Genomic DNA, 25,258 nt, shown 5'->3' with positions numbered 1-25,258 from the left:
GGTCCTGCATTCCTCCATAGCCTTTGCATTGTTACATGCACTTTGATTCCACTTCAAGACATTAATCAAACAAGTGTTACAAATGGTATATTTTATGTCGCTCTCAATTACTTTGGAAATCGTCCACATAGTAGACATTTTCACACAGTACCTCAGTGTCATCCGGAACACAATGATTGCATCATCAGATATCGGTTTGAATTATCATTCAAATTTAGTAATCGGTTTAATTCCGGTAAAATTCCTACAAATCTTTATCTGCTGATACAGATATTAATCTGATATTATTGTGCACTCCTATTAAAGATGTTCCAAGTGTATTCAGAATATCTGCAAATAAACAGGAAAGTTTTAAGGTGTCTGGAATAGCAATTTAAGTAGTTTACAATGGTTTTCAAATATCATTAAGTATGCCAATTTGAATGTAACTATAGTTATTTTTTGGATCTCTCTCAATGCTCATTTATCTAGCCGTATTAAACATTTTAATACAGATTATGATTGGCATATATTTTGTACTTTTCTTCTTCCTTTACAGTGTCCAGACTAAATATTAAAAATTTGGTTACAAAATCTATGGACATCATTTTATACTGGTTACAGTGTTTTATTATATTTAAAACCAAAAAAAAAAACACTATTACCCAGTATTCTCATATTCATCCTGGTAGCATACTTTATGCCAAGCCTAAGAAGGAATTAAAAAGGTTAAAATTTGCTAATAAGTAACCATTTACATTTTAGTAATTTTTATATGTGTGACTGCCATATTGCACAAAACCTTTCAAACTATAAAATTCTGTCTTTTAAAACTAAACTATGGAATACTTTAATCCTAATCTCACTGCTAGCATTCTTTTACATTGGATTTTTAGTATTATTTTACATACATAAACCCAATTACATTCAATAGGATGCAGTATTAAATAAAAAAAAAACTGTACATGATCACTACTGGTTTTTCATAGCAAAACTTGAATTATATTGTGGATAAAGATAACATAGTGTCAGCTTTAAAAGAAACCTATGCAGTAATATCTGTAGGCAACAAAGTCAGCAGGAGCTCTTTTGACTGGTGAAAAGCAGATTCACAAGATGCTGCCATGAGATGTTGTTCTGATGTCATTCTCGGCAGTCTGACAATGTTATCTCCTCTCAGTTTTGAGCATCAGATATCTTTCAGGTGTACAGAAATTAATGTCACCCGACGACATGCAATTAATCTTTTGCTGGGTTCCATAATGCCAGCAAAGAAAGACTCGGCAGTTTGGCGGATTTGGATTTTGGAGCTTATCCATAGATAAGGGAAATTAATTTTTCATCAGGAATAATACAGGCTACCAGGAGTACAAAGCTTGAGGGGAAATGGATGGGGAATTTGTCATGTGTTGTCACTCTAGTGTAATGCTTCTTAGCATTTGATAGGTGTAATCAAGTGGTATGATGCCTATGAAGAGGGATTAATCACTTTACACTTTGCTGAATGCAAGTTGTTGATATTTCTTCTTTTTCATTTTGAAGAGTATAGTTCACAAAAGATTAGTTTATGTCTGATTTTTTTTATTAGATCTTTTTAGTGAAAGTCTTGTATTTCAAGATTTGGCAAATTATAACTTAAAACTATTTAATGATGTTGTATTTATCCAGTTAAGTGTTTTCTGATGAAGTATAAAGAGGGGAAAAGGTCCAATGATTTACTTTTTTATCAACTAATTTTCAAGGTTTATTTTTTTATTACTGTAGTATCTACAGGTTTTTGTTTTATGCATGATAAATGAACTGGCATATTTGCTATCAAAAGACCTTCGATATGCTTACAAAGATGTTCTCATTAAGGTTTTACAGTAGGAGGCTTCACAGTGGGTAGGAGAGGCCATATGCAGTGTGAGAAGGTCATAAAGACAAGAAGAGGACATTGTTTGAAGAAAAAAAAAAAAACGATGCATAGTTCTGTGTACATATTGCCTTTAAAGCTTTGCATTCTAAAATACCATTTCAGCATCATGTTTTCTATTTTAATTCTACTGTTTTTTCTTTATTTACTGATACTTTTTCAGTTTACTGGTACTAGGACATGTCAGTGGGCGTTTAATTGTTCATGCATTCCACCCCAAGGCAGGAAATGTTATTAAAATGGTCAATGTTTTACCCCCCCACTCACTGAAATCAAGGACTATAATGTAAACAAATAGCAACATTTTAGAAATATGCATAATTACATATTGCTTCAGCAGAATGTAAACAACAGATTATTGTCACCAATAGCAGGAAAGACAAGCAGTTTGTAAGTTCAGTTTCCTTTCTTTTATTATATAAAATAAACTGTTTGTTGGACCAGTTAAAAAGAAACATTTTTATACAAGTAGGTGGTACCCGAAGTGGTTCAGACTGAGGACTAATTTGCTAAAGTCAAAGCTACTTTGGACTACCTAAAAAGAAACATTTTTATACAAGTAGGTGGTACCCGAAGTGGTTCAGACTGTGGACTAATTTGCTAAAGTCAAAGCTACTTTGGACTGCCTAAAGCCAGCAGTCACTTGTTTGAGTAATTCCACATTACTATTAGCATATTTGACTAATTATTACATGAGTAAAACATACTAAAAATCTAGGGATGTCACAATATCAGATTTTTGTGGTGTGTATCAGTGAGATTTCATAATACTTGATACTCATTCAATAACACAGCAAATAGAAAATTCCATTCAACATATTCTTCTTCATTAAAAAGAAAACAAATTTATATGGGTAAATACAAATTCAATCAATAGTAAACAGTTGCTGTTTATTTAAAGAAGCTCCTAATTTTGCTGGTGAACACATTTGTGATTTATATTGTGTAATGCAGTATAAGGCATATATGCTAACAGTAGCAGCAACTGTAAAATGATGGTAATAGCATTAAAGTAATTACCAAACTACCATCTACTGTAGGTAAATAAAGCTTATAATTTGTTTAACTTTCTATTTTTTACAGCTTTCCATGCAGAACCTTACAAGTACCATGAAAAGATACTTTTGAATAAAAATAACACCAGCTTTTTGTTATGAGCTCTCACAATAACAAGATCATGAAATGCACTCAATGTTTTGTTCACTAATGTGAACTTATCTTACTGGAACACATCAGATTTTGATGCATTTTATGATGATTTAATTTGAGTTCCAATTATGGTATTTTTAAAAGCCATAGAGAACACTGTTAGAAATTTGGAGAAAAATGAATAAAATCATATGTCTGCTTGGTTTAAAAAAAGTTACATTTTCACAACTTTGAGACAGTCTTTGGGCTTCTGCAGTGCAACATTAAACACATACAGCATGGATTTATAAGGTCACTATGGTCAGATATAGTTGCCTGTAAAGAAATAAATAGCATAAATCTCAAGCAGAAATATGATGATGCAGTTCTGAATTTAGTCTTGATGCCAGTGTATAGGTGATTCATAGTGATTTTTAAATCATCTTTGAGTTATTTTTAATCATCTTATCATTACAAAATACTGCTGCTGGCATTATGTCCAGTGATGCAGAGTCTTGCAGAAGTTTTTCCCGTATCCACCTGCTGCAGATGCCTTCCTTAGTAAGTGCTTCTGCTGTTTTTCATATATATTATTCCTAACATCATTCTCACATGTTGGGTGTTTCCATGTAATTCTCATACTGTAGCTTAGCATGGTACTGCTGATACTGTTTTTGTTTTTTTTTTTCAAGTGCATTTTGTATTGACTGTGTCAAAATATCAGTTTTTGTGACATTTTTAGTAAAATTTGAGTCTATTATTGCTAGGTTTGCCTTTGAAAGCTCTGGATTTCATCCAGTTATCCATAATAATCCCTATACCCTAAAGATACTGTAACATGATGCAGTCTGATAGCAGTGATACAGTAGAAGTGGCTCATGTCGCTGGCTGCATGGCATTCAAGGATTGCAGTGGCAGCAGATGGGCTTTCAATACCGTAATCAAAGTGAATTTAAAACAGGTAACTGCATTATAACTGATAAAGGTTAGATTGGAAGGGGAGCCGAGTTTGAATAAGTGTTGAGGGAGAAAGAAAGTGGACAGTTACAACACGTGAAAGGAATTTGAGCAGGATGGAACATCACTGAAGCAAAATTTGATACTGTAATATAGTGTAATGGGGGACAGTAGTTACACTGAGGAATGAAATGAACTAAGAACTGCAAAAAATGTATGTTAACTGAATCTTGCTTTGTTAATTTTATTTTTGCTGTTTTTCTTTGTTTCTGTGTATTTGTAGCATTTGACTTTCTGAGAATTTTTTTGTTCAGTGTCTCTAAAGAAAGGAAGCAATCTTCAGATAGTATGCATATATTAGAAGTCCAGAGTTTTTAGGAGTATACTTCTGTTGTTTGTGCTGTTTTTTATCAATAAGAACAACTGAGTTTTTAATTTTTGTTTTTTTGATCAAATTTATGGTTTTAGAAGAGGGTCTCTATAACTTTAGCCCCATTTGGGTGCCATGTTGTGCAGACACATTTCTGACATGCTGTTTCTAAATGCTAAGTGACAAAAGTATGCTTCAGAAGTGTGAAGACAGCAGGATGACAGGCTAAAGCTGGCTTTTCTGGAAGAAAGCCTGGGGGATTATGGACAGGTTTTAGATTTATGATACCCAGACAAATAGGACAGGACCGTTATAGGTTTATAAAGTCAGTTATTGATCTGACTGAAGAAAGAGCGAGCTAACTAGTATTGAAAGCAGAGTACAAGTTCCTGAAAATGCAGTAACAATAAGGCGAGCAGCACCTGGAGTCAACACACATATTAAATACATTTCTAATCTTTTTCTTCTTTCTGAACTACAGGTCAGTCCAGGTTGTTTGATATGAAATTCCACATTTAGGGCTGGGCAATACATCGAACTTTCAATTTGATTCAGATTTCAAGAAAGATCAGTATGGAAAAGCCAATATTACAAAAGTCAGCACTTTTTAATTTTTCCAGAACTACTTTTGAACTTGGTGTTGATAAGCATGAGGGAAAAAAATGGAGTGAGAATCAGAAGTGGAAAAATTTACAGCGGTTATGGCTAGCGCTACTGTTTGCAATTTGTTTGGTTTCCTTGGGATGACAATCAGATAAAGACATTAGCCAGTAATTCACATCGCAGCAGAAGTCAAATGCCTATACGGTTTAAATCCTTATCTCTCCACTTAACACATAACTGAAATGTTACATGGGGGACTAAAAACAGCCTTAGTAATTTTCTTAGTAGTTTTCTTTTGTGGGAATCGTTCAGATTTGGAGTAAACTGCATCCTGGCTAGTTTTTTTCTTTTCATTTTGAGTTTGTAGTTTGGCATAGCAGGTGACTTGTGCTTTCCTAATTACAATATTGGATATTCGATGTATAGCACATTTATTTTGAATTAACATTTATGAATACTGTAATGACCAGGGGGTGTGGGAGAAGTAGGAATGGGTTTAACATTCTGCAGAAAGCTGGTGATAATTATCCCTCAAAGGTTTATTCAGCAGCTGAACCCACTACCACCTCCCTTGACCACTACTCCAATCTTTTATGGATCATAGGTCTTCTGGAGCTACCTGCGCTCCTGGCTGTTTCACCCCAATGCCTGTGCATACAATGACATACCACTGACTTCGCCTCACCCTACTAACCTAGGCTTCGTGAGCACATCTGAGGTTCACCAGTAGTCATGCATCTGTGACTGTCTTTAGCATCAGGAACACGGAGTCAAAGTACTCTTTAAATGCTCTGTCTATACACTCTCAGTTGGCAACTTTTCAGGTATTCTCACCCTCACTAACAGCCCACAGCCACCTATTGATCTTGTTCCTCTCAGGTCTGGACCCAGGGATGCTGCACAATGTTGTTTTGGTGATATTTGAATCTGTTAAGGTTACTGGAGAAAGTCAAGTATGCAACCATATAACTGTGCGAGCAGAGGTTAGTCATAGAGTAATAAAATATCAATTAATGAAATAAAATTTTTTAGTGTTTTATAATGCCAGATTTTATAGGGAGATGTTACTTGAGCATTTGCATACAACAAGCAATTCTGTTTGTGGTGTGAGTGCAGAAAGGGCTTCTTTCTCATCACCCTGCCATACAGATGTTGTTTGTGCAAATTGTGCTGAATTGTAGAACGATGTACAGATACACCATCTGCTGCAAGATGTTCTTGCAGGTCTTTGGAGGTGATCTATGGGTTGTCTGTAACCATTCTCACAATCCTGCGCATATGCCGCTCCTGTATTTTCCCTGGCCTGCCAGACCTGGGTTTAATAGCAACTGTGCCTGTGGCCTTCCATTTCCTGATTACATTTCTTACAGTTGAAACTGACAGTTTAAACCTCTGGGATAGCTTTTTGTAGCCTTCCCCCAAACCATTATACTGAACAGTCTTTGTTTTCAGATCTTTTGAGAGTTGCTTTGAGGATCCCATGCTGTCACTCTTCAGAGGAGAGTCAAAGGGAAGCAGAACTGGCAATTGACCACCTTAAATACCTTTTGTCATGATTGGACACACCTGTCTATGATGTTCAAGGCTTAATGAGCTAATCCAACTAATTTGGTGTTACAAGTAATCAATATTGAGCAGTTACGTGCATTCAAATCAGCAAAATTACAAGGGTACCCAAATTTTTGCACAGCCAGTTTTTCACATTTGATTTAATTTCATACAACTAAATACTGCTTCCCTAAAAATCTTTGTTCAGAAAACACCCCAGTACTCAAATGTTCCTAGGAAATGAGACATACCACTGTTATCTTTTTTGTTGAAAGTAGAGTAAATTATTATTCAGGCTGAGAGGGGTTCCCAAACTTTTTCATATGACTGACTGTAAGACTTATGGTTAAACAGTATGGTATTGAAGTGTCGACACACCCCTCTCCTTTTGTTGATTAACTCTTTTAGGGCGGATGTCGACTTTTGTCGACAGGAGGGGTTGAAGGCGGATGTCGACAAAAGTCGACATCCAGGGATAGAGGGCGACAATCAGCTGTTAATGGCGACAAATCTCACTGTCACGTCACAGGCATTCCCTCTGTGCTTGGAGGAATGCTAGACTCGTTGACTCGGCAAATAAACATTGCTTGTGCGTGAGTTGCGAAATGTAAACAGGCAAGATGGCACCGACATGTGAAAAGGCAGCGAAGCAAGTGCAGAAAAGAAAACACTCGCATTATGCGCATTTGCGCATTATCGCGGAGTCGGACTCTTGATTTTTCAGAATCGGACTTTATTGGCAGTGATCAGGAGATCGAGCAAGAGAGTTAGAAGCAGGCATCAGCTGATCAGACACCAGCTGATGCTGCGCCAGCGGATCTGCTGCCAGTTGCGTGCCTTCGCACAGCCTATGCATCTACGGCAAGGTTCGCATGGGATAAATACACAGACATTGATCCGTTGAGAGCTGATCTGGCTACCGGAGTTTACAAGACGGCATGGCTTGCTGTTGGACACGGCAGATCACCAGCTGCTGTACTTCAGGCTGCTCTCTCCTGATGCTGCTTTTCAGCTACTGTCAGACGAGACAAACAGGTAGGCAGAGATTTTTTTTGAATCGCGGGCTGCGTTTGCATCGCATTCTCATTTTTCAAAGTGGAAACCCACAACGAAAGACGAGATGAAGCCCGCTGTGGCATTACAAATAGAGATGAGACAGAACTGGTGATATAACTTCAGGGAGCATTGGTCCAAACGTGTTTTGTCCCCTGGTGGCTTAGGTACGTGCTGCTGCAAAGTTTTATTCACTTCTGTAATAAACAGAAGCAAATCCCATGGGGTGAGCCAGGCTATAATGCCATACATAAAGTTCATAAAGTTTCAGAAGATGAAAAGAGGTGACAATACGGTTTTCATGCTGGCAGAAAACTTGGTGGCAGTGGCATGGCATGATGGCAAATGGGTGACTTGTCTCTCTACAGTACACACTAACAATATATGTTAGAAAGTGCAGCAACAGACAATTGAAAAATAGGCACCAAAGCAACACGTATTGTAAGGAGTGCAATGTGGCAATGACTGAAATTGGCTGCTTTGAGCGAGATCAGACTTTGCTGTGTAAAATGTATGTGATATGTATGTGAAATCATAGAGTATGCAGGCTCATACAACATGCAAGACAGTAACATTTGTCAAAAGTAAATATTTTTTGTTCATTTGATATGTTAAACAATTGCTTTGTGTTCTTTTTTAAAAAATGTTAGTTTTTGGAAAAATATTCAGCCCTGGGAGAAAAGAAACAAAAAAAAAATTAGCCCTAAAAGAGTTAATAAAGTTGTCATTTTTTCCTGTTCCTCAATCCAGTTCCCTAATTGTGAATTTTCTGCACATGCCTGCAAGTGGCAAAATTATTTTCCTCAAGCACTCGTATATTTCATAGCATGGATGTTGGACAGCTGCCTGGCAGTTATAAAATCCATTCTTCAGTTATAGTATTTGGTATATCTGAGCAGTTTAAAAATCACTCTGCTGTAACAGGATAGCTCCTCTTGTGGGCCACTTGATTCATGCTCATGGATTATAGGTGATCTGCTACGCATTCAGGTAAACACTGATACAAGTTCCCAATGTGGTTTGCTAATGTAATGTTCTGTACCTTTATTCAGTCTGTTAGTTACCTAAATAAACCCCATCTATCATAAAGATTAGCTATTACTGTCCACACACAGACATGTGTTGCTTGGTCGATTGATGTCAGATGTTTTTTTTTATTTTTTTGTTTGTTTTCACTGCCCTTCAAGAAGTTACCTGCAGCACTTGCACCACTATAAGGGAAAGCTCATTAAGCCTTCTAAATAATTAGAATTTAAATTTGACATAATTTATCAGCATACATATCCATTTCAAGTGACTGTTTTAGGGGTTGGTAGAGTGTCTTGTTTAATCATTAAAAGCATTTTGCTGCTGCTGCTGTTCTTTGTATTTGCAAGTTTGGAACAGAGATTTGAATCCAGGCCAAATAACAGTGAGTAAATCCATCTTTGTTAGCATCGCAGGAACTAGAAATCTGTTTTCTTGTAATATTAATATTGAAACTCAACATAAATTGTTACCACCTTTGTTGCATATGCTGTTTTGCAAGCTGTCTGCTCAACCTTGGCACATTCCTCTTAGTTTGCAACAACTGTACTGAAATAAACAGTGTAGATTTCAATAATGCACACCAAGTGAGCCAGCACAGAAAGTGAGTGTGCAGGCACAAATAGCACTTATGTATTTCATGTATTTGCTGCCGGTAAGATTTCTAAAGACCACCTGTTTGAACCAAAATCTACTCTGGATGGATGAGTCAACAAGAAAACTTTCTCAACCTTGAAACCACACAGGTGACAGTACCATAGCTTGGTCCTGTTTTGATGCAATGAGACCAGTATGGCTTTTCACCATTGATGTATCTATGAATTAAGGATTGTACCAGCAAATTCTATAACAGCAGAAATTCTACAGTCAATCTTCTGAAGGTCAATAGAATGTGGATCTTGCAGCAAGGCAATGACCTTAAATACTCAAATCAGTCTGCCATAGAATGGTTGAAACAGAATAAATTGTACATTTTTGATTAGCTGAGCCAGCATTCAGACCTTAAACCTAAAGAAAGGTTATGGCAGAACCTGAATAAAATATTGATAGTTGACACATATATGTTGATAAATGATTAACTATTTTTTTAATAACTGTAAATTTGTGTCAGTTTTCTCATTGGTTTGTCTCAGTAACAGGAAAAAAACCCTTTAAGAACTTAATTTTTCTCCTTTAAAATCCCACCCACTAAAATTCTACTGGAAATTACCAACAACAGGAATGTCAATCAAGATCAATTTAAATTTAATTCATTAACTCTTTTAGGGTTAATTTTTTTTTTAGTTTCTTTTCTCCCAGGGCTGAATATTTTTCTAAAAACTAACTTTTTTTAAAAAAGAACACAAAGCAATGGTTTAACATATCAAATCAACAAAAAATATGTATTTTTGACAAATGTTAGTCTTGCATTTTGTATGAGCCTGCATACTATATGATTTCATATACTATGATTTCACAGCAAAGTCCTGCAAAGTATGATATCGCTCAAAGCAGCCAATTGCATGCATTGCCACATTGCACTGCTTATAATATGTGTTGCATTGGTGCCTCCTTTTCAATTGTCTGTTGCTGCACTTTCTCACATATATTGTTAGTGTGTACTGTAGAAAAACATGTCACTCATTTGACATCGTGCCATGCCACTGCCACCAATTTTTCCGCCCGCATGAAAACCACATTGTCACCTCTTTTCATCTTCAGCCTGTCTGGCTTTAACTGAGAAGGCATGTGTCTCCTGTTCACCCTCACTGTGCCACAAGCTCCAATTCCCCTGCTCTGTAGCTCCATGAACAATTCTGGTGACGTATAATAATTGTCCATGTACACAACATGACCCAAATGTTCATAGCCCTGAAGCAGCTCCAGCACAACCTGACTTGTCAAGGGACAGTTCTCTCTTTGAAAGAAATACTTTCCTGTATATGTAATTACTTTCAGGCAGAAACCAGTGTTTGCTTCTGCCAGTACAAAATCCTTTGTCATACTTTATGGGCTGGTCATGCATATATTGGCGGAAAAAAAGGCGTCCCTTGTATTTTATCATAGATTCATCCACAGACAAATCACGGCTAGGCTGATAAAATTGTTTATATGTTGGTTCCACATTGTCATGCAGGGGCTGAACTTCATACATGGGCTCACCCCTTGGGATTTACTTCTGGTTATCACAGAAGTGAATAAAACTTTGCAGCAGCACATACCTATCACGCAGCATAACCTGTCCAAAGCCACCAGGGGACAAAGCACATTTGGACCAGTGCTCCTTGAAGTTATATCACCAGTCTATTCCCATCTCTATTTGTAATGCCACAAAACCCTTCATCTCATCTTTTGTTGTGGGTTTCCACTTTGAAAAACGAGAATGCGGTGCAAGCGCAGCCCACGATTCAAAATAATTGCTCTGCATGTCTGTTTGTCTCATCTGACAGTAGCTGAAATGCAGCATCAGAAAAGAACAGCCTGAAGTAGTCCAGCGGCTGGTAATCTGTCGTGTCCAACAGCAAGCCATGCTGTCTTGTGAAGTCCGGTAGCCAGTTTGGCTCCCACGGATCAATGTCTGGGTATTCCTCCCAAACGAACCTTGCCGTAGGTGCATCGCTGTGCAAAAGCACTCAGTTGGCAGCCGATCAGCTGGGGCGGCATCGTCTGGTGTCCGATCAGCTGATGCCAGTTCCTCACTGTCTTGCTCAGTCTCCTGATTACTGTGAACAAAATCAGATTCTGAAAAATCAGAGTCCGACTCGGTGATAATGCGCAAAACATCGTCTGCTGAGTACTTTCCTTTCTGCACTCGCTTTGCTCCCTCGTGAGATGTGGATGCCATCTTGCCTTTGTTTACATTTTGTAACTCATGCACATGCAAGGATTAGATGCCGAGTCAATGAGTCTAACATTCCTCTGAGCAGAGAGGGATTGCCTGTGACGTAACAGTGAGTTTTGTCACCATTAACAGCTGATTGTTGTCCTCTATCCCTCAACCCCTCCTGTCAAAAAAAGTCGACATCTGCCCTAAAAGAGTTAATGAACATACAAATACACAACACCCCTTTCCCCTATTTTTAAATATCTTCAGAATGTTTTGGCCTAAGAAGAGCTCTATGAGGCCTTATTGAAACTACAAGCTGTGGGGTCTTAACATCTACAGGTTTACCAGTTTTAGGGGTTGGTGTCACCACTGTATCATTATCTCTAGTAGATGCATGGGAAGTTTGTATTTCTGGGCTACCAGGAGGCTGCTGAACAGTACAGTGATCCCTCGCTATATCGCGCTTCGCCTTTCGCAGCTTCACTCTATTGCGGATTTTATATGTAAGCATATTTAAATATATATCGCGGATTTTTTGCTGGTTCGCGGATTTCTGAGGACAATGGGTCTTTTCATTTCTGGTACATGCTTCCTCAGTTGGTTTGCCCAGTTGATTTCATACAAGGGACGCTATTGGCAGATGGCTGAGAAGCTACCCAACTTACTTTCTCTCTCTCTCTCTTGCGCTGACTTTCTCTGATCCTGACGTAGGGGGTGTGAGCAGGGGGGCTGTTCGCACACCTAGACGGTACGCACGCTCGTCTAAAAATGCTGAAAGACTATCTTCACGTTGCTACCTTCTGTGTGCAGCTGATTCGTGAAGCGACATGCTGCACGGTGCTTCGCATACTTAAAAGCTCAAAGGGCACGTATTGATTTTTGACTTTGTTTTTCTCTGTCTCTCTCTCTCTCTTTCTCTCTCTGCTCCTGACGGAGGGGGTGTGAGCTGCCGCCTTCAACAGCTTTGTACCGACGGTGCTTCGCATACTTAAAAGCCAAACAGCCCTATTGATTTGTTTGCTTTCCTCTCTGTTTCCTTTGAAGAGGAAGATATGTTTGCATTCTTTTAATTGTGAGACAGAACTGTCATCTCTGTCTTGTCATGGAGCACAGTTTAAACTTTTGAAAAAGAGACAAATGTTTGTTTGCAGTGTTTGAATAACATTCCTGTCTCTCTACAACCTCCTGTGTTTCTGCGCAAATCTGTGACGCAGCATAACAATATAAAAATAACCATATAAATATATGGTTTCTACTTCGCGGATTTTCTTATTTCGCGGGTGGCTCTGGAACGCAACCCCCGCGATGGAGGAGGGATTACTGTACTACCTGCCTGCTGCTTTGACTATCTTCCGCTCTCAAAGCTGATCAATGTGGCGATGGCAAATGTGCCCATCTTCTGTTTGCACATGGTAAGGCACAGGGCCAGTTGTCGCTTGCACTACTGCTGGTATCCATTGTTGTTCTCCTGCAAAGTTATACTGTCTGTAAGAGTCGAAATTGCTGAAATATACCTTCATCCTTTTGTACTAGTTCCCCTTGCTTCGTATGCATGTCACCTTGAAACTTTGGGTGAAGGCGATCAAGTGCAGTGGTCCGTTGTCTTTTCATTAACAACTCCACTGGGCTGTTCCCTGTGGAAGAGGAGATGGGCATGGTATGCTGAGCTCGTAAAAATTTGGCAAGGTGTGTTTGCCAGTTACCAGCTATGATTCTCCGTAAAGCATCCTTTGTTGTCTGCACCATTTGCTCTGCTCGTCCATATTAGGACAGATGATCGTGGGCCGTTGTCACATGCTAGAGCCCTTTTCTTTCTGTGAAGTCTTTAAAGTCAGCAGATGTAAATGCTGTACCATTGTCCGAGTGAATAATATTTGGCAATCCATGTGTAGCAAAGATAAGGCACAAAGTGTCAATAGCTAACATTAGCAGTCATGGATTATAGAAGAGACACCTCCAGCTACTTGGAATGGGAATCCACCAAAATAAAGAAGGCATTTCCTTGAAATGGTCCTGCAAAATCAATGTAGATCCAAGACCAAGCCTTAGCTGGCCATTCCCAGGGGTGTAGTGGTGCCCTTGTTGGTACATGACATGACTGTTGACATGTTGTACAATGTTTTACAGTGTTCTCCATTTGTCCATCCATTCCTGGCCACAATATATAACTTCTGGCCAGAGCCTTCATGTGAATTATGACAGGGTGGAAGTAATGAAGTAGTTTAAGCACATCCTCCCATGCTAGAACACGTACTACCACAAGGCTATACCAATAAAACACAACCCATGTGAGCTGAGAGTTCAACGTCAGGTTTTACTGCTGTATTAACAGTAGATCTGTAATCACCACATATTCTTAAACTTCCATCCCCTTTTGTGACAGGGGCAACGAGTGTTGCTCATTTTGAGTGTTGCACTGGTACAAAAATGCCTTGCTCAACCAGATAATCTAATTGCCTCATTAATCCTCTGCTTAAGAGTAAAAGGTACAGGGTGAGCCTTAAAGAATTTGGGTGAAACTGAAGGGTCCACTTCAGTTGAAATGGGTGGTCCTCTGCATAGTCTGATTTTCTGGAACACTTCTGCATACCTTTCTAGGAGAGATGTCACATGGGGCTGGTGAATTATGTGCACACCTATTAAATTCTGTTCCAAGTGCTTCAAACCAGCCCTGTCATAACAACCTAGTGCCCTCGCCCCAAACAACAAGAAGTGATAAGGCAGTTTTTTTTTTTTTTTATGGTGATACTCAACTTGAACTCTGATCTCACCAAGCAGTTGGAGTGGGACCGGAGACCACTGCTGCAATATACCATCTGTACATACCAGTGGAGGTGGGTTATTTGGCCACCGAGTTTTGTGTCATCACTAATCAAACTATAGACTGATCCACTGTCAACTTCCATTTTTAGTTGCCTGTGACTATACTGGTTTCTTGGGTCTGTCATGCTGTAGTTTTCTAGATCTGAAAGTTGTTGAGTAGAGTGTGCCTTTTTTATGCACCCACGAGCTAAATTTCCACTTTTTTACAGTAATAGCACACAGATGTGTTAAATTTACATGCCGTAGCAGTATGAGTCCCACTGCACTGCATCCTAAACACTTTCTGCCGTCACTTTCTTGTAATACAGATGCTGTTATTTTCTGAGCTGTGTTCATTGGAATCATTCTGTGTCCCTCCTCTACATTGTTAGCAGTTACAGTCTTCTCAGTCCTCAGCATTAGTGAATTCCAGTTCGCTATTTCTGCTGCTAGAGTGCACTCTTCTGCTTTCTTGAATGTTAAGTTCGGCTCTACTAGTACCTGACACTGCAGTAAAGTATTGGCCACACATATCAGGTCGGCTCTTAAAGTCTTGCTCAAAGCAGCTCTCTCCAGTTTTTCATTTGCTTTTTAACTGGTCTCTGACCTGTGGTATTGTACCTAATCTGTGGAAACAATCAATCATTACCCCTGTATCTAAGGTTTCTAGGCCAAGCTGTTTAAATGACTACAGACCAGTGGCACTTACATCTATTCCAATGAAATGCTTTGAACATTTGGTGAAAAACATTTTAATGACAGTCTTTTCAAGACAGCAATCAATTTGCTTATTGTGCAAACAGAAGTGTGGAAGATGCTGTGCTTGTTATCTGACATCAAATCTACACCTTTCTTGATCAGCCTGGTTCATATGTCAGAGCACTATTTTTGGATTTTTCTTCAGCGTTCAATACTATACAGCCTCATATACTGATTGGGAAATTGAACAGTATGAATGTAAACCCATTTATTACACTATGGATTCAGAACTTTCTTTTAAACCGTTCACAGACAGTTAAAGTTCAGGACACTTTTTTAATAGTCATTCATTCAAACACAGGAAGTCCGCAGGGGTGTGTCTTATCACCATTTCTATTTACTCTGTACACAAGTGACCTGAGACAGAATAATGATCACTGCTCTATTATCAAGTATGCGGATGACACCATTATCATAGGATGCATATCTGGGGAGGATGAAAGCAACTATCTAAATCAAGTGTACTGTATGGTAAACTGGTGCAATAAAAACTCTCTCACTCTGAATGTAATAAAGACCAAAGAAACGATATTTGATTTTAAGAGACAGAAATCTGTATGTTCACCTATTGTAGTTTTTGGAGAAGAGGTAGAAATAGTGACTGAATATAAATACTTAAGATTGTTATCTAGATAAGTTCCTAACTGGAATACAAATACAAAAAAAAAATTTTCTAAATGCAACCAGCGCTTATTTCTCCTCCATAAACTCAAACTATTTAAAGTAGACAAGTCCTCATGTTGTCTTTCTATCGCAGTATGATCACTTTGTTTCATTGCCTGGTTTAATAGTTTGACAAACCAAAACTCAAAAAAGCTCCAGCAAATTACGAAGTATGCAGCTAAAGTCATTGGGGCTGATGTAGATGATTTGACTAGTGTGTGTCAGAGGACTATGTTAAAGAAACTGGAAATCATCTCAACTGATGACAGTCATCCATTACATGTAGAACCAAAGTTCAGTAAATCAGGAAGGATAGCCGCTTTGAAAACCCACAGAAATCGCTCCAGAAATTCCTTTCTTCCTAGTGCCGTATGACTTTTCAATAAGAAATATCAGAGATAATGATTAATGTTTTGATATATATCCGGTAACCTTTTTTTTTGGTGTAAATATGTATTATCTATTTGTCTGTTTGATTTCATTCTGTCTGTTATTAGATGCAGCTGAGAAGGCAAATTTCATGTTTTCTTGTGTAAACATGACTAAACAAAGAAACCTTAACCTTAACACTAAGCACTATGCGATCATGCAGCATCTGTTTGAATTGTTCACCAAAGTACAATGCACTGAAAGTTTTCTCTGTTCAGCAATAAATCATGAAATATTTTCATTGTGCAGTTGTTTATAATTGTGAAAATTGAAACAATGCACAATTTCCAATGGTGTAGGATTATAATGATGCTGAAGACACTTGACTATGTCCTAATATGCAACAGTGCTTGGTGGACAAGAGGCCAATAATGAGTGTAAGATGGAGTACTTTGAGGCTCCGCACACAGTTACAAAAATTTACCTCTTCTTCTCTGGATTATCAATGTCATTTGCGTGAAAGAAGCACTCAAGTCTCACTGCATATTCTTCCCACACCCCGGTCTTGGCATTGAACCCATCGATAACACCCAGCGCAGTCATTGTGAAAACCCCATAACAAAATACAGTTAACAATACCGAAACTTTGGCACCATCTTCTCTATCTTTTTCTATTCAGGGCTCCTTCTCCTCCTGTTGTGGCCAGTATAATATTGATAGTTGACACATAGACGTTGATAAATGATTCTTAACTAGTTTTATATATATATATATATAGTAACTGTAAAATCTTGTCAGTTTTCTCACTGGGTTCTCTCAGTAATAGGGGAAAAAAAAAACTTTTTTAAGAACTTTCCTTTGCCCCTTTAAAATACCACCCACTAATATTCTACTGGAAATTACCAACAACAGGAATGTCAATCAAGATCATTATAAATGTAACTTGTTAATGAACATACAAATACACAGCACTGAAGCATGAAGATTCAGTGAGAAAACTGACCAACATAATTAAGTTGAAGTAGTATGGTAAGGCAAAATGGACAAAAATTCCTCCAAGCTGATTTGCAGATCAACAGCTGCCGAAAATACTTGGTTGAAATCATCACTAGCTAAGTTTCCATCCAGTTTTTTGCGACGTTTTGTTATCGACAAACAGAATATACGTAAAAAAAATGTGCGAAATTTGCTGTCCCCAGCCTGTTTCCATCAAACTGGCTTTTTATCGATAAAATGGTGTGCGTGGTGACGTCATCCCCCCCCCAAAACAAACTGTCGCATAACTTTTGTTGTATCGCGAAAAAAATCTGCCCTTGAGCCGTTTCCATACATAATTTTGTGTATGTCGCAAATTATCTACCTTTTGTTTTCCACGTTACACCCCCTCCACTAAACAAAGAAACAAAGAAATGGAGAGATTATTCAGACAGTTTTTTGAAATTTGCCAGCTTACTGTTATTTCAGTTTCACAAATAATTGGAATTGTACATAATATCCGAAGACGACAGCAGAATGAAGCAGTTGCTTGTCTGATAGCCCTAGAGCTCGAAGAAAGTACCCCAGTGCGACGAAGCCCACGGGTATGGGAGAGACGACAGAATAAGACCTTCTGGGAGGAGGTGGTGGAGAGACACTTCACAGAAAATCTCTGGCTGCAACATTTTATAATGACACGGCCGACGTTTGAGATGTGTGGATTCATCAGTCCTGATGTTGCGCCCATCACAGGTTGCCACCGACCACCGGTTCCAACCCAAAAGCGGATTGCCATCGCCCTTTACAAGCTGGCAACCTGCGCCGAGTATAGAGTAGTTGGAGAAACTTTCGGGGTTAGTAAAACTACCGTCCATCGATGTGTATATGCTGTGTGCACCGCTATTAAAGAAAAATTAATGCGGCGTTATATCAGACTTCCGACTGTAGCGGAGGCCAATGAAATTGCATACCGCAATTCCTTGGTGCATCTTGTGCCACAGATTTACGGTGCGCTGGATGGCACGCATGTGTCTATTCTTCCCCCGACAGAAGGCTACCGCGATTACATTAATCGCAAAGGGTGGCCATCTATTGTTCTCCAGGCCCTTGTTGATGACAGGTGCATGATACGAGACATTTGCGTTGGCACTCCTGGAAGTGCCCATGATGCAGCTGTGTTTGCAGCATCGGATCTGTACAGGTGAGCCTACCTTTCAACATCCCTTCACAGTGCGATAACAACTGAATTAACCTGCTTCCCTTAAGGTTTTTAATTAAAACTGAAATTTGAATTAATACAAAATAACGACGTTTAATCAAAAAAAAAACTCTCTTCATCAGACCATGCGAACCGCTCTGCCATTCTCGTTTTGATTGCACGTGATGAAAATGTGACACATTTATTTGCGTTAAAGCCCTTTTTTGCGACAAAAACTGTTTCCAATGTAGTTTTTGCGACATCTGAAGTATCGATATGGAATTTATGCGCTAAAGTTAAACGGAAAAATATTATGTCGACATGTACAACATTTTATCGATAATTAGCATTTCCATCCGCTATATCGGTAAAAAAATTGAAGCGCTAAATATTTTTTCGCAAAAACTCCTTGGATGGAAACCTGGCTACTGTTGAAGGGGTCCATGCTAGATTCTGTTATATTGTTTACTCTTTGTTGGTTTTTATGAGTTTGAGGAATGTCGGATCAAATTAATGCAGAAATTCCAAGTGTTCACAAACAGGAAACAAAAACAGGTTTCTAGAATCCCTGTAGCTGTCACTGTTCTACAGTCTATTTATGACAAGCCGGCCTTTTCCTACCTATTTTACTAAAAAGTATAGAAACTTTTATTCTTCTAGCAATAGTATTGTACATTGTTGGCAGTGGACTTTTTTTATTGGTATATACTTGCATAATATATACAATATGCTAGCTGTGTTACCCAGCTTTGCCCAGGAATTCTTTTTTAAAACAAAGAGCCTCAGTTATAGTGTTGTTGGGTGGGGGGGTGTTTCAGAAGTATTATGCAACTAAGTACATTTCTGTATACAATAATTGTATTTTTTTTAGTATTAGCTCATTAGAGTTGCATATTCTTGAACATGCTACATATGATTGCACATGAGTAAAACATTTCCGCTGTAGATCAATTCCCTCTTTTCCTATTGACTAACACTGGTTTTTGTCGATGAACATTGCAAAAAAGAATTTTACAGGAAACTATTTTCTTTTTTAATTGAAATGGGTAATCTATAGGAATAATGTGACTTCTGAATATATATGCTTCCTGTGATAGGTGTGTTGGTGTAGAAGAGATTGCATTAGTACTCTGTATTTAAGGGCATCATCAATAATGGTATTCAGTAATGTTAATAAATGTGATTTAAAATTGATTCATTCAAAGCTGAAAACTGCCAACTCTGCATTAGAATTAAAGACTACAGCCTAATTATACAACAGGTTTGAATAAATGTCTACCAAAAAAATAAGTTATTAATTTCCTGTACTTAACTCAAGAGCACAGTCCTCCTGTTATGACGTTATGAAAAAAGCGCATCAATCTGTTCAGTGTTGGCTTGGCTCAATTGATTTACGTTTTGTGTGTGTGATATTTTTTTTTTGCTCTTTGTTTTCTTCTAAAAGTTCTTAAATCTGAGTGTTGATTTATAACTTCATGACAGTATGTGGGCGGACAACATTGTTGGCTTTTGTACTGATAAAAAAAACAGTTGCCCGAGTCTTGCTTTGTAGATTATGTCAAATATAACATTGGAATAGATAATGATAAGCAAAACAGACAAGTTTCCTTTGAAATATGTTAGTTAACGTGTGAGATTGCAGCTAAGAGCGCTGAACTTTCTTGAAGTTAATATAAAAAAAGTGAAAGCATGACTACAGCATTCAATGGGTTTCAACCCTTTTTGACATATAAATGTCAGACTTTGGACTTACTGAAGTACAGCAATTTTTCTAGGTATTTGACAAGCCATTCTTATTGCTTTAACATTACATGTAACAGTTTGTGGCATGGAAGAGTCATAAAGAGAGTGAAAACTTGACTGAGGACTAATATGTTTCTAATTGTTACATACCTAGCTAATATACTTGAGCAAAAGAATGAACTGTTGACGTTTTAATATGTTTTGACAAGGCAAGTGCACACTACATCTGTTCAAGCAGCAACTGAGACTCCAAACTCACTTTCTCTACCAAATACACCCCCAGATGCAAACATATACTCACAAATTATAAATTTCATATGTGCAGATAATAAATCTGGTACAGGGTTAAAGTAGAAAAAGTTCAGAAATTTTGTATTGGGTCAGCTTCACCTTTTTTTTGTTTGTATCACAATGAATATAACAAACTGATGAGTACTTATATTCTGTATGTGCCTTTGAGCATGGGAAAGGCGCTATATAAATAAAATATTATTATTACAACATTGCATCTGCTTAAATTCAACTTTTAGAACTTTTAGATTAAATGACCAGAAAGGGTTCTTCATTTGGGTTTGGCTTTGTTTTGCGTTTCTTTTCACCTGCAGCTGCGTCTTTGTCTACCACATTGTTGGTGGTTAATGTCTGTGAAGGCACCTCCACAGAAATGGACTGCACTTTAATGTTAAAACTGCTAATATCGGCCTAATCACTCTGCTCTTGATCATCTATACAGTCATTCTCATTAGTCTGAACTATTGCAGCTTGTCAAAATACTTACTCATATCATTGTTTTATTTACTATTATAATGTCTGGTATAGTTTTCAGAACAAGCGGGTCTTTTGATCTTTTTTTTAACTTTTCTTTTCACAGCACCACTGTGCCCTCGTTTTGAATGACCATTTTCTTTTTTGTGGTGCGGAAACACATTAATTGTATGACCTCACAAGAGAGACCTATACTCATGTCAATCAGCCTAAACTCGTAATTTTCTTTTATAAATGCTTTTTATGTATGTATTAACAGGTTTTTAAGTCACAATGATTGAAGTGGAATGTTTTCTGGATAGCAGACTGCTGTGGGCACGTACTGTCAGTGAAAAAGTAGACTTTTTCTATTATTAGCCATTTTTTCACTTGCATATGCCAAAGGCTCCTTTGTGAGCAGGGAAGCAGGGTATGCAATAACTTAGCCCTGATTTTATTTGATCTGGGTCATGCATGTATTCAAGTTTTCTGTAATCAAACTCAAAATTCAACAATTTTATACTCTACCTGTTTTTTTGGAATATAATATTACTAATTGAAATGCTTATTATGAAAAATGCCTTTTAAAATTAAGAAATTAGATGGCATTTGGGGTTATTTTCTAATATTGCTGTTTAATATCAACTAAATACATGGTCTCTATGGACATTCATTAACTTAGTGGTTCACATAAAATTTGCCACACCACTTTCTCCCAGATGTATAAAATTTTCTGTAGAGGCCCATACCCACTGTACAGCATAGAAGAAGGGGTTCATATAGAAGGCACTTGCCTGGAAGCACTTAAGAAGTATATGGTCACGAGCAGTTCACATAGTTGGAGAGAGATAAACAAATGGCATTGACAGTGACCCCCAAGTGAGATGTGGGGCAGAGCCTTTAACATGAATGTGCTGGTGGTTGATAAGGCAGGTAAGAGCACATGGAGCAGCTTGGAAGGAGTTGTAGAAAATCAGGTTGAGCAGGGCAGAGTTGGTGGGTGGTCAATGAACAAGACAGCATGCACTCCACCCTTAGCCCACATCGGTAATTAATAATATGTATTCATATTCCCTCTATCCTAAGTATAATACTAGTAATGAAGTCTCTTATAACAAACAAAGGTCCTGGAGCGCATCTTATTACTGTATTTCAGATGGTAATAATTTTAATTTGTCTGGGGTTTGGAACCATTATTGTTACTTTTTTCCCTCCTTTGTTGATTCTAACAAATCATATGAGCTTAATTAACATTAAAATTTAGGTAATAAATCTTATCAGGTGCTAATAAAAAGTTTTATTGATAGTCATATGACTGACTGTAGTAAACTCTTTTTAGGGGCCAGAGACAGTTTTAGAAGCTAATCCAGTGATGCAGTCACCAAGGTTCCAACAATTTCAACAGCAAAGGCAACAGTCTGGGCGAAAGGTAACTTTGGGAAAGACAGCATTCCAGCAGCAGTTGATGCCTTCCAGACCACAGAATTTTATCCAGGGAGTCAGAAACAATTCTGGAAATCAGTCCCAAATCAGAGTAAGTACGTCTAGTCATTCAGATTTTAAGGTGTGGCTAATGCCAAATTTTGCTTTTTACTGTGTGCCTTCTTTCAATTATTTTACTTAATAGGAAAAATAAAAAAATATATATGTATAATCAGATGTATTTCTCCCTTGTTATGCCCACATTTTTGTTTTCTTGCGTTTTTGTTGCCCTTCCTTATCTGGACTAGTTTAAAGCCACAGTGGCAGAGATTTTAATCAGCTGACAAATATTTCTTGACTGAAAGTCTATCCATTTTCAGTCCTCAAATTTGAAAGTATTGGCATGATGTAACTTATACAGTATATGCTACTTGATTGTGTCTCATGCTTTGTTTTTAATGTATACGTTTCATTTTAGATATTTAGCTAACATTTGCTCAAATTAACTCTTTACACTGTGAAAATAGTGCAGTATTGAACTTATTGCTTTTCTTCTGTATTCATGAAGTTGAGCTATTTTAATATAATGCAGTATTTTAAGATCCATTTTAAATGTTTTACAAATGCTCATTATTTCCATATGTTGTACATTTAAGAATGTTAGACTATATTGTCATTATGTGTACTTGTACTATGAGGTATCTAGCTTGTATGTTTTGATTAGTCCATTATGGAGGTACTATAGTGCCATGTAAAGTGAGCTCCCTTTATTTAATGTTTGTACTACATATGTGATAGTGACTGATACGTTTCTTATCTTATTTATATTGTCTGATGTATTTAATGTTTATTGGTGCATTCTTTTTCTGATTGTATTGTAATACTGTCGTTGATATGAGGGAGACATGCAAGTAAGAATCTCATTGTACCATGTACACAGTACAACAATTGTACTTGAACAATGAAAGCTTACAGGACCAGTTTCATTGAATTATTTATGTAAACTTTTATCCTGCCTTCCATTTCCCTACCGTGCCCAATATTAAAATGGATATAGAAACGTTTTATAGTGCATGCTGTGCAAAATGTCATGGAAGACACTATGCTTGAATATTTAAAATGCCAGAGTTTCATTTGGTTGATAATTATTAGACAGCAGAAGGGCAAACTAAATTGGAAAGAGCTTACTCCCTGATTTGTGCTCTCGGCAGGCTATTACACAAGGCCGAGGCAGAGCAGTATCAGGCCAGATGGGCAGAGGCCGCTTGATGCCAAACAAACAGAGCCCGCAAGTGGCAGAGCCTCAGCCATGCATCGTGTCAATTGAAGGGCTTTCTTCATCAACAACTGATGTCCAACTAAAAAACCTGCTGATGTCGGTAGGACCTATTCAGGTAGGTCAGACATTACTGTACTCTACATTATTAAAAATCTTCTTTTTTTTTTTTTTTTTCTTTAACAAATATTACAATGTGAGAAGAATAACAACTGAAGTTTTGACAAAGCCTATTAACTATTGTATTTATAAATTGCACATTTTGTTTTGAAAAGAATGATTTTTTTAAATAAACCAACTAGTTATTAAATACTGTATCCTCATATTCCTTTTTAATGATCAAGAACATGGTGCTTGCTCTTCAAAATTAATCATAAAATACATGTGATTTGTTGTTAGCCTAGTATTCTGTTAGGCTTTATAATCTGATTTTTAGAACTTTTTTCACATTAATCACTGTGGAAGGATCCAAATCACATTCAAGGATAATTAATTACATAAATTACACTTGTGCTGTTCATCAATGAAGTTTATTTGTAGTCATTAAAAACATATGGATACTTTGCATACTTTTTCTTGACTTTTAGTCTGGCTTCTTCTGTTGTGAATGTGGAGAATAAAATCTGCACACAATGAAACTGCAGATAATTTATTGCTTCACATTTTTAGACTAAAACATGGAACATTTTACACTGTGATGTGTTTATTTTAAAAAAATCTTAAAAGTTGACTGGAAATAAGTTGACAAGTAGCTTTCTAACATTTTTTCATTGCATTCAATCTCATTTTTTTTGTTGTATTTCAAAACTGTATGTTCCTTAGCTGCTATTGGTTGTTACGTATATTTTATAGAGTGATATATATTATACGATCACAGATATTTAAAATAAAAATGCAACTTGTATGTCCTTACAGTGGTTACATACCGTAAGTATTCATATTTAAGGTTATTAAAAAAAATTCACAATGGTTCATTAAAATCTCCACAATAGCTGTTTTTTTAATATTTAAATGGTTTGTGTGATGTAATAATCAAAAAGCTTTTGTATATTTTGAACTTATGCTACCTCTGAAATGTTACAAAAAGAAAAGATGATCTACACTTTTAATGTAAGCAAGTATATTATTTTTCTAAGTAAAAATTACTTGTATATTGCTATTCATCAATAAAATTTGTTTTAGTCATGCTTATTTATTAAAATGTGTTGTAGTTTCTCATCTCCACATTTTTCTCTTACATTATCTTTGTTTTCCTCCTCTCCTAAACTGAATGTAATGTTAGTGTTTTCTAGCTACCAATTCTTTGGATACAACAGTTTGGCTTCAGCAAGCCTTATGAACATCCCCAATGGTACTCCTTTAATTTCATATAACACATAAACACAGCTTAGTTACTTCCCCTACTTCTAAGTTTTATTTGACTTTTTTTTTTAACCTCAAGAACACCCCACTAATTGCTTAAAATCTGTCTGACCAGTTTTCTCACACACGCTGGGTAGACATTTGTAAAGAGGTACTGACAGCTGAGTCTGCCAGTTACAAAGAAAACTCCTTATTTGCATAGTGCATTCATTTAGACTCTTTTAAAAGCTGAAGGGCTGAAGTCAGATTTGTGCTGTTTTTATTGAAAAATGATATCAGTCACTTTGATATGAAAACAATCAGTTGAATTGATTTAAAGCTACATCACAAACAAGTAATATTACATAGGCCTGTAGACTACACTTCACTCTGTTCTATTAAATAATCCAGTAGAAATTCCATCTCCTCCTGACGCCTTGTGTATGCAGCATCCATATAGGTAAGCTGTGAAGACGAAGGAGGGCTATATAGAAGTAGAAGAAAGTATTGTATATCAAGGATTACACTAAATAAATGTATTATTTAATGCATTTTTCTTTTCATATCAACCTTATTATATA

The 25,258-nt window shown here is 37.2% G+C and overlaps 1 protein-coding gene across 2 annotated transcripts in view; it reads left to right on the top strand.

The window, feature by feature from the left end:
- Nucleotides 1–25,258, top strand: part of rbm33a (RNA binding motif protein 33a) — a 262,607-nt gene that overhangs the window by 179,155 nt on the left and 58,194 nt on the right. For both annotated transcript variants that reach the window (XM_028804153.2, XM_028804154.2), the window contains exons 16-17: nucleotides 21,978–22,172; nucleotides 23,272–23,454. In XM_028804153.2, coding sequence (XP_028659986.1) covers nucleotides 21,978–22,172; nucleotides 23,272–23,454 — 378 coding nt within the window. The remainder of the gene's footprint in view (nucleotides 1–21,977; nucleotides 22,173–23,271; nucleotides 23,455–25,258) is intronic.

Source organism: Erpetoichthys calabaricus, chromosome 6, assembly GCF_900747795.2.
Source record: "Erpetoichthys calabaricus chromosome 6, fErpCal1.3, whole genome shotgun sequence".
Classification (NCBI taxonomy): domain Eukaryota; kingdom Metazoa; phylum Chordata; class Cladistia; order Polypteriformes; family Polypteridae; genus Erpetoichthys; species Erpetoichthys calabaricus.
This window is presented reverse-complemented; position numbering and strand designations above follow the sequence as displayed.